The sequence below is a fragment of the Papilio machaon genome, chromosome Z (assembly GCF_912999745.1).
Source record: "Papilio machaon chromosome Z, ilPapMach1.1, whole genome shotgun sequence".
In the NCBI taxonomy this organism is placed as follows: Eukaryota; Metazoa; Arthropoda; class Insecta; order Lepidoptera; family Papilionidae; genus Papilio; species Papilio machaon.
Genome location: NC_060016.1, coordinates 9208874 through 9218030, shown reverse-complemented (window position 1 = coordinate 9218030; position 9157 = coordinate 9208874). Strand labels below are relative to the sequence as shown.

Below are 9157 nucleotides of genomic sequence, written 5' to 3'. Positions count from 1 at the left end.
TTCCACTTAAACACATATATTTTCTGTTTTATTTTTTTTTACTTTTTGGTGCTCCGTTTTTTAGTAATTATGTGTGTTTCTTATTAAATTATCATTTAATACTAATACTATTAAGGACTCGTGAAGTTCAGGTATACACCCTTAAATGGGCAATCAGGTGCTACCCGCCTTCCGAGGCCCGGGCAATGAGCTCGGCATAATAAATAATAAGGTACAAAAGGATTCGATGAAGTACCATCCGATGGTTCGACACTCGCTCTCTCGACATTCACGCTCCACGCATTCCGCAGTCTTACTTAACTACAATATCACTAGCTATACATTGTGGCGTCGCCACTTGCACTGAACTATTGATTTGTGTTAGTGTGTGGGTGCTTTATTCAAAGTGCAGGCCCTTCAGCTTCTTGACGGCATTGGTGAGGTGCAGCATCTCCGTGTTCAACTGCCAGATGAGGGTCTCCAGCTTGTCGACGGAGTCCAGCACTTCGACGCGCTCGGTGTGCGGGTTGAAGCGCACCTCGAACGGTCGCGACATTGTCGACACCCAGCGTCTGCAAAACAAATATTAAACATGCTTATCTTGTTTCATTGTTATTAAAACACGTTAAAGATTTAATTCAATCCCAGTAAAATAAGGGAATGAAAGGATATAATATACATTGTGTTGAAAAGAAGATTGGTTGTTGCGAATGTATAAATGTTGTCTCTTAACATCACAGGCTCATCACATTGGGGGAAGTTCGATGCAATTTCATAGATGCAATCAGCTTAAAATAGTAGTAGCAAAAATAACAATTCAAATTACTGTTAATGAAATTCAAACTGTATCAGAAATCGCGTTGACGAAATATTAACAAATTACCTGAATTTTTCTTTGGCATCTTCGAAACTCTCAGCTACGTAATAGATGGGCTGATATTCTTGATCTTGGTAAGGCTGTACAGAGGTGGACGCTGGCTCGAAGGCCCTCAGTTCAGGTTTGTCACTGAGAGCGTGCAGCAGTTCTCCGATAGAGGATAGGAGAGCGGCACCGTAAGCCTTCAGTTGCTGATTCTCCTTGCACAAGCCGAATTCAACGGTGAACCAGTATACCTGATGAAGATATCGAATATACACAAATGAAATATAAAAATATTAAAAAAAAAACCGATTATACTTGATTGACTTTTACTTCTATCGCAGTAGTACTTTTGTAATGTAGAACTTACCGTTGAGAGCTTCTCGATTTCTGGATCGGAAGCGCCAAGAGATGCGAGACCGATTTCTTGGGAGAATTGGGCGAAGCTGGGGTCTGCCAGAAGAGGGATGTGACCAAGTAATTCGTGGATGCAATCACTGTGAACAAAAATTGTTCAATCATTAAAATGCTCAAACAATTTACAATTTATAAAGTTAAAGTTGAATTGATTAATTATAAAATTAACCATAGAACTTATAGAGTAAAAGGAATTCTACTATGACGTTAATGCAATTCAAGTACTAACTTCCTCTATGTGCAGCTTTGCACTAAAGAGACATTACTATGAGTAAATTGGTTTATTAAATTTCTGTTCCGTAACTTCCATCACTACAAAACTAACGGAATTGTATGGATATTAACAGAGTAAAATTTTCATTTTCTCTTAAAGTTTTATAATATGTAGAATAGACATAAATTGAAACTATCGAGCGGCCTTTGATAAGATTAAAGGTCTATCACGATACTCTGCTTTTAACAATGATCGATGCTATAGCATTACGCCGTTATAAATGGAACTTGATAGTAAATTACTAAAATCTCCGATGTCTTTTTAGGTAAAGTACTTTGTTATTTAAGTAGGAAGTTTAAAAATATTATTCAACAATATTTATTAAAAGGTAGGGTAATCCGGTCTACATACGGTTGTTACGATTAAACAAAACAACTACAAGGACTGGTTGCGTAGTATTTCCGTATGTTACTAGTCAAGGTAGTTTCAATATAAGACTCCGTCAAATATAATAGTTATTTTTATAATAAATTACGTGTACCGCGCTAATTTTTAATTCAGTTACAATATTCAAGGTTCTTTTAAATAATTGTATATTTGGTCTATGCGCACTATTAATTACATTAATTGAACGAACCGTTACATATTATATCTGAAATGTTGCATCCATAGCTAAAATGCTTCAATCATTAATGTACTGACTTGAAGCACTCTCTGAAATTCACTAAACGTGGCAGGTCGAGTACCTACTTCACTAAGGACTGCAACATTATTACGCAGGTATATTTGGACAAAATGAAGCATTGTTTTTAAGGTGATTTAAAAATTTCAACGCATGATAAATTATAAGAAACTAATAAGTTGCTTTGATTTTAGTACATATTAAAATGTATCAATTTTTAGATAGATATTTGTGATTGTGAATACTTACGGTTCAGGTGTGTGGAAGGGCGAGTTGGCGTGACGCACGTACTGTGTAGACTGGAAAACGCGGAAGGCGAGGGAGGCGAGGAAGTCGCGGGCGGTGAGAAGACCAGCCGCAGGGCGCAGCGTGAACCCGGTGTGCTTCCTCAGGAAGTTGCTTACATCCTCCAGTTGAGGGATGCGGTGAGGCACGAAGATGTCCGCCGCTTGCAGCTTGCCGAACGCAGCCTTGTACTCCCGGCAAGCGTGCTTGGGCATCAAGTCCAGCACAGTGTTGAACACTCGCTGCCAGGTAGCGTTCTCAGACTCGGTGTAGGTGATGGAAGGGATTTGGTCTCCGTATTTGTACGCGAATGCGATTTCGGCGATCTGCTTTCTGCGCTCCCTGTACTCCTTGTCCGCGAAACCGGGATGGTTCATATCGAGCTCCGGTTCGTATTTGGTCATCAAGTGGTTGCAGTTGTCTAGGTCAGAAGCGTGGCGAGGGAACCATGGGGTCTTTGTAGAGATGTTGTTGTCGGACATCAGATCGACACCCGCGAACGATGTTGACTGTCGAAGAGATCGGATGAGCTGGAGCAGGTTGATGCGGGACATGCTCACTTTGACGAGAGCATCGAACTGTACGCCGGCGGCTTGTGAGGGGCGAGTCTCGAGGTGTTCGACACATCCCTTATAGTTGTCGATGGTCTTCAGAATACGGGCGAGGGTACCCATGCCGTCACGCATTCTTAGCAGCAACGCGGCCTGTTGAATAGCTTGCTCCGCTTCGGGGCTTTCGCTTGCCGCATTTTGCAGAATAACTTCCTCTTCAGTTAGAGTATAGTCTGCAAAAATAGTGTTCATAAGCAACATTGCAAAACTAAGATTATTTTGAATAACCGCAATCTATAAAAGCTACTGTGCGCTTACCTTCATCTGCCTTGCCAGCATCATCACCAATATCTGCATCTGCTATAAAGCAAAAGAAAAAGACGAAAAAAATAAGTAAAATTAAAAAAATTAAAAATATTAAAAAAAAAAAATTATGACCTCGAAATTTGAGGACACACGTTACGCAAATTAACATAAGGAATAATAAAACTGTAAAACAAAAGGACAATTACCAAGGTGACCGTTCTTAGTTTCGTCTTGCTGCGTGCCATCTTCGACCGTCGGGGTGTTGGCATCGTTGCCATTGTGCGTGGCGGCGTCTTGGAATTCCGAGTCCAAGCCAGAGTCTATATTTTTAAATAATAAAAAGAAAAAATAAGAAAAAAAAACTAAAAAAGGTGAAATCAAAAAACGAAAGCTATAAAGATAGGATCTACGTAGCTGCGAAGAAACCATTAGTTAAATATTGCTGACACTGACCATTGGCACGAGCACGAGCCTCTTCGAGTACACTTTGTTTGGTCTGTTTGACAACCAGTGTTTCGAAGCGAGCGTCGTCCACGAGGGAACGGCGTCGGGATGGGTAGCCGTTCTGTAACAAAAAAGAAAACGTTATTACAATTTAAAATTTTAATACCCAAATGTTCATATGAAAGCAGAAATAATATGTAGATGTACTCGAAATGGTGATCGTATTCTGTAAACCGCTTTTTCATTGCGTTTTTGTTATTATGGAACCATTGTATCAACATAATAAGCTTATTGAATATGCAACTATTTTAAGTGGTTAATTATATGTTCATAAGAAATAGTTGGTATGCAACTATTCTATAAAAGACTTAGACATGGTCAACAAGACAGCGCAGTTAATAGACAAGAATGTGATACTGTTTTTAAGAAAATTCATGATAATTTTCATTTGTATTTAAGTGTTATATTTACACATGCAAAGAATCAAAAGTGGATCGTTTCTGTTGAATCCAAGAATAAAATAAGTTACGATGTAAAAGTGTGAAAGGATTGTAAGTGCGAAATCTATTCAACCGGGACAAAGGACAATGAAATACGCTGATCTTCTAAATCCTTATAAAGAGGACGCATCACATTATATTTCATGTGCGAGTATGAATTGCTTTTACGAAGTTCCTAAGCTTATTTCCTGAGTGTACTTGGGCGTAAAGTGCCTCCATTATACCCCCGTCCCTCCCCTTCCCCTTCACCGCCGGATGAGACATTTCCAGATTTCACAAAGGAATTTCTGGTCGGGCGCATTTCAATGGAACCAATTACCAACGCCATCTCAACAATCGTCTTCATTCGTGTGTAGTTAAAACCTTTTAAGTGTTTACAACGATTTCGTGATCCGTTATCGGGTTTCTAAGATTTAAAGTCTGCGACAACTTAATTGGCACAAGTTGCAACTAAATTTACTTTATCCTTTTTGATTAACGTTTTAACGAGGTCCATTTTGTTTGTTGCATGTGGAAATAAGTTGTTTACACTTCGATATGTCTTGCATTATTCGGATAGTGAATGGAAAATATAGTTTTTAGTTTCATATCTGTGTGAAAAAACATTTTAATCGCCCCGTAAATAGCTAAGGAAGTAGAAAAGTATTCAATCAATATTATCATATAAATAATTTACAAGAGGCGAAAATAAATAGCGATAGATTAAAACGTTTATAGATTGTCTAAGACAATCTTGGAGGAGGGAAGCACAAACCTTGGTAGGGGTATTTTGTTTTATCCTTTAACGTTTTCCTCTATCTTACGTACTGTCATTACTTATTAAGGAAAATATTGATGATAGTCACAACATTATGCAATTTACTAGCATTGAATAGCGTGTCTCGGTCAAGGCTCGGTTGATAGTTTTGCGTAATTAATGTCGTAATAATTGATGATAAAAAACCTTTGTAGGCGTTGAAAAAAAAAAACTGAGGTTATTCTGTTTGTTAAGTAATGCAATCTTTAAGCGTGATTAGACAGAGAAGTCGAATACATCTCGTCGTAGCTGTAGTGTGTAACAAGGCTTAGCATTTTCCACTAGAGTGACTGCTGACTTATGTGTGTCAAGGGTTGCTAATCACTCAGCGTGCTACCTACACTCCTGAAACACGTCTTACAAAGATTAAACACCTTTGCGTTCGTTAATTATATTTTTAAATAGAAATACTTTTGGTTAAAAATTTAATACCGGTAATTATGTAACTTGTTAAGATTTTTACATTGTTATAGTTTTGCCGAAAGATTTTCATGTTACGATTTTGTACACATTGTAACATTCCTGGTTATTCTCAACCAAACGCGGTATATCACTTCTTATACTTATATTTTCATTTTAAATACGCAATTAATAGTTTTATTGCTTTTTTGAACATTCGATCGTGCGATTGATTCGATATTGCGAATAAAATACTAATAATCGTTAATTTTATGTACACGGAAATAGAAATACTAGTCGCTTACAAGATGAAGTTAAAAGTCCGCCTAACTGGAGCGGCCTGGAGTCGGAATCCGGTTGTTGTAGCCTTGGTCACCCAGTGACCGTCTACTTTGCCGTTCAAAACGACCGGACTTATTTCACTAAAGACACTATCGACCCGTCACCCCTCAAATCGATTGCACTCGCATATTTCACGTAATACTAAAATGATCGTACACGTAATTTTCAAACACATTATTTGCATTAAGTTATTTGCAACGATTGCTTGATTAATCTTCTTTTTACTAGCTTTGCTAACGAGAAGTTTAATTTTGTATTTTTTTTTGTTTGATGTCATGATAGACATGAATTAATTAGTTATAGATATTATATCAGTTTAAATGGTAATTTATTAAGCATTAATGAATTAAATAGCATAAATAAATGTCTCAATGAAATGGATATGCACTGTTGCATTTCTCGGTAACATCTAAGTTAAGTGTAGGCTTTTTAAGCGAATAATTTGACCGCGACGAATGACCTCGATTGGTCAAGGTCATACTTATGTAGCCTCGATATGCTTGCGAACAGGGATTTCAATTACTTTGTTTTATTTCGCGTGACTATGATTAGTTAATCGAGATTTTTTTGTTCGAGAAACAATACTTAGATTGAATTTAGTCTTAACGTGTTTTAGGTGCAAGGTATTTATGCAGGACTTTTAACTTGACCATTTCATTTCATTTTTTTAAATAACCCGTTTGCGTTGGTGTGCGTCGCAACGCCTCGCATGCCGACCTTCGATGGTCACGGAAATACAATCATTGAGAAGTCAATTATAAAATGTGCGTAAATCATAAACACGTTACTCCTATTTTTCGCATAGCGTTCATACACAATTAGCGTTTTAAACAATAAGCTTTGGCATCGCATCGCAGTTCAAAATAAACTATTTTTGGTTTTGATAAAATCATCAATGGTGTTAGTTTGGTAATTAATAAGATTTTGGATGGCATGCAGAGTCACATCCTAATAAACCTGGCCTCAGACAATTCGCATCAGTTGCGCAAGCTTACGTCTTTTCCAAAAAAATAATCTACGTAAATTCGGTCAGTGTAAAAACAGAGATAAATTACCTCCGATCAATAATTATTAAATAATACAAAGTTAAAGATTATATATTGATTGAATATTGACAATGGAAATTAAACCACTGTATAATGACTCTGATAATGACAATCATTAAATATGTGTGATTTTCCCTCCTGCGTTGTTTTTGTTGTATCATAACGAGGTCTGATTGTCGCGCATTGACCTAACTACAACGTGTTCGGTTACCTTTCAAAAGTATTTTCTTTTTTTCATAAATGTAAGTTTGTTGCATTGTTTTATTTCGGTTAAAGAGTGTTACGTGATCTGTCGGTCATTGAGCGGGTGCTGTGGGAAAATGGCTTATTGTTTTGAACAAAGAACTAAAGTGGGTGCCAGTCAGCGCATAATTAACCCAAATATTAAAGCTTTTTTTTTTATTAAAAAAGACTGGATTCATGTATTCGCCGTTGCTTTCACACGATTTCTTCGGCTTATTCACTTTCTCGTAAGTTTTTGTTTATATGTTCAGGAGGAAGACTTAAGCGGTAAGTTTAAATGTAATTAGCAGTGCATTGTTTAATTTGTAACAATTTTTGTTTACAAGACAAGGCTAGTGAGAGACTTTAAATGATGTTTATATGTGTGTGTTTGTAGTGGCTGGAGCTGATGTCGTGCAGGTAACAATGGAGGCCATTTAGATGAATGTGTCCATTTTTTTTAATGCAGAAACATTTTATGAATGATATTTATGTAATAGGATTACTTAATCGGAATTATAATTTAATACTTAAGCTTTCCGTATTTTGAGAGTTTTTGAGGAATTTTAAAGCAATTACAGTATGAAAATATCATGAAAAAATTTAGGCTAATACTTTGTTTAACAATAATAGATGTTTATTGTTAACATACATACATATAGCATGCGTGTGCAAATGATAAATAATATTGGGTGTAAAAAAGTAAAAACAAAATGTTGGTATAAAAGCCATTAAATTATGGAGGAAGCAAATGTAACTTGAAAGATTTTACAGAAGCTAGAAAATGAGGAAATGCAGTTTAAAAGTACTAGATGGAGCTAGTGCGGTACGCAAAAGTAAAGTCCTTACCTCAATGCTGTAGGACTTCTTGATGGCGAACATTTCGCGGTTCTTCTGGGCAGCTGCTACGGCCATTTCTTCTAAGTCACTCCACTGGTTACGGTAGGGCCTGAACGTGAGTTCACTGCGCGCTTAGCTAGCTTATGTCTGCGAGAGCTTTCCTGTCTCGACCACTGGCTTTTGCCTGTCTGTCAACGACTCGAGCTGCCGTATTACAGTAGCTAACTAAACTTTGGATTGCAAACAGACCAATGCATGATGACCGTTCGCAAGACCAGTTTAAATAGTGTTAGGCGCACGCCTCCCACCCCGCAGCGCCTTTTCTCGCGCGTGCGTCAGCGCCCTGCCCCCCTCCCCATCGTTTCGCCGCTTCGTAACCCCCCGCGCTCCAACACCGCGAACAGACCCGTTAATCCCGATGGTACTTAACACCCTCGGGCTTACCACAATGGCATTGATTATGACATAATACCAAAATTTATGATTTTAATTAAAAACAAAAATAAAACAAAAGGTATTAAATTTAAGGTATTAAATTTTTAAATTACCAATAAACGAATTACTAAAGCATTTTACAATTTTTAGTGAAAAATTACTTTTAATAATACATTTTTATTTGAGTGGCTATAAACCTATATAATACTCCGAATACGTGTTGATGTTAATGCTTCTTACTAATTGTTTATCTTAATTATATTTTGAGGTATATTTTTAGTTTAAATTAATTGCATTAACAGTGTACAATATTAATGCGTTTCCAGTTCATATTAGTTGCAGTCGTGGCCTCTCGTTCGTCGGAAACAAAGTTCGAATCCGGCATATGTTAACTTCCAAACGAAACTTTCCGGATATTTACAGTTTTATACAATATTTATTTTAATATTATCTATTATCTTATTTCTTACTAATATTATAAATGCGAAAGTTTGGGTGGATGATGTATGTTTGTTAGAAGGTATCTCTGTAACGACTCAACGGACCTTGATGAAATTTGGTACAGATGTAGAACATAGTTTGGATATGTTCTAGCTATACTCGTAAATTAATTGTTGAAAGGTAATCTATTATAAAATTAAATAAATGACACATTGAGATATTTAGCATTTACTTGTTTTATAAAGATAACAATAAAGAGCGGACAGACAAGAGTCAAAAACATAAAGTAAGTACCTACTGAGGAACATTTTCTACAATTTTATTCGTCTTTATCAACCTGAGCGAAGCTAGGATAATTTTCTAATAGGATTTCGGATTAAATAGTACACAATATGAGAT

The 9157-nt window shown here is 36.7% G+C and overlaps 1 protein-coding gene across 2 annotated transcripts; it reads right to left on the bottom strand.

Annotated features, from left to right (window-relative positions):
- LOC106717258 (tyrosine 3-monooxygenase) lies at positions 1-8151 on the bottom strand. Of its 2 annotated transcripts, none has more exons than XM_045685976.1 (8): positions 7892-8151; positions 3747-3858; positions 3500-3613; positions 3306-3344; positions 2401-3220; positions 1209-1335; positions 863-1092; positions 1-551 (listed from the first exon to the last, which is right to left on the bottom strand). In XM_045685976.1, the coding sequence occupies exons 1-8, from the start codon at positions 7955-7957 to the stop codon at positions 377-379; spliced, it is 1683 nt and encodes a 560-aa protein (XP_045541932.1). In that variant the 5' UTR covers positions 7958-8151; the 3' UTR covers positions 1-376.
- Positions 8152-9157: the final 1006 nt, after the last annotated feature.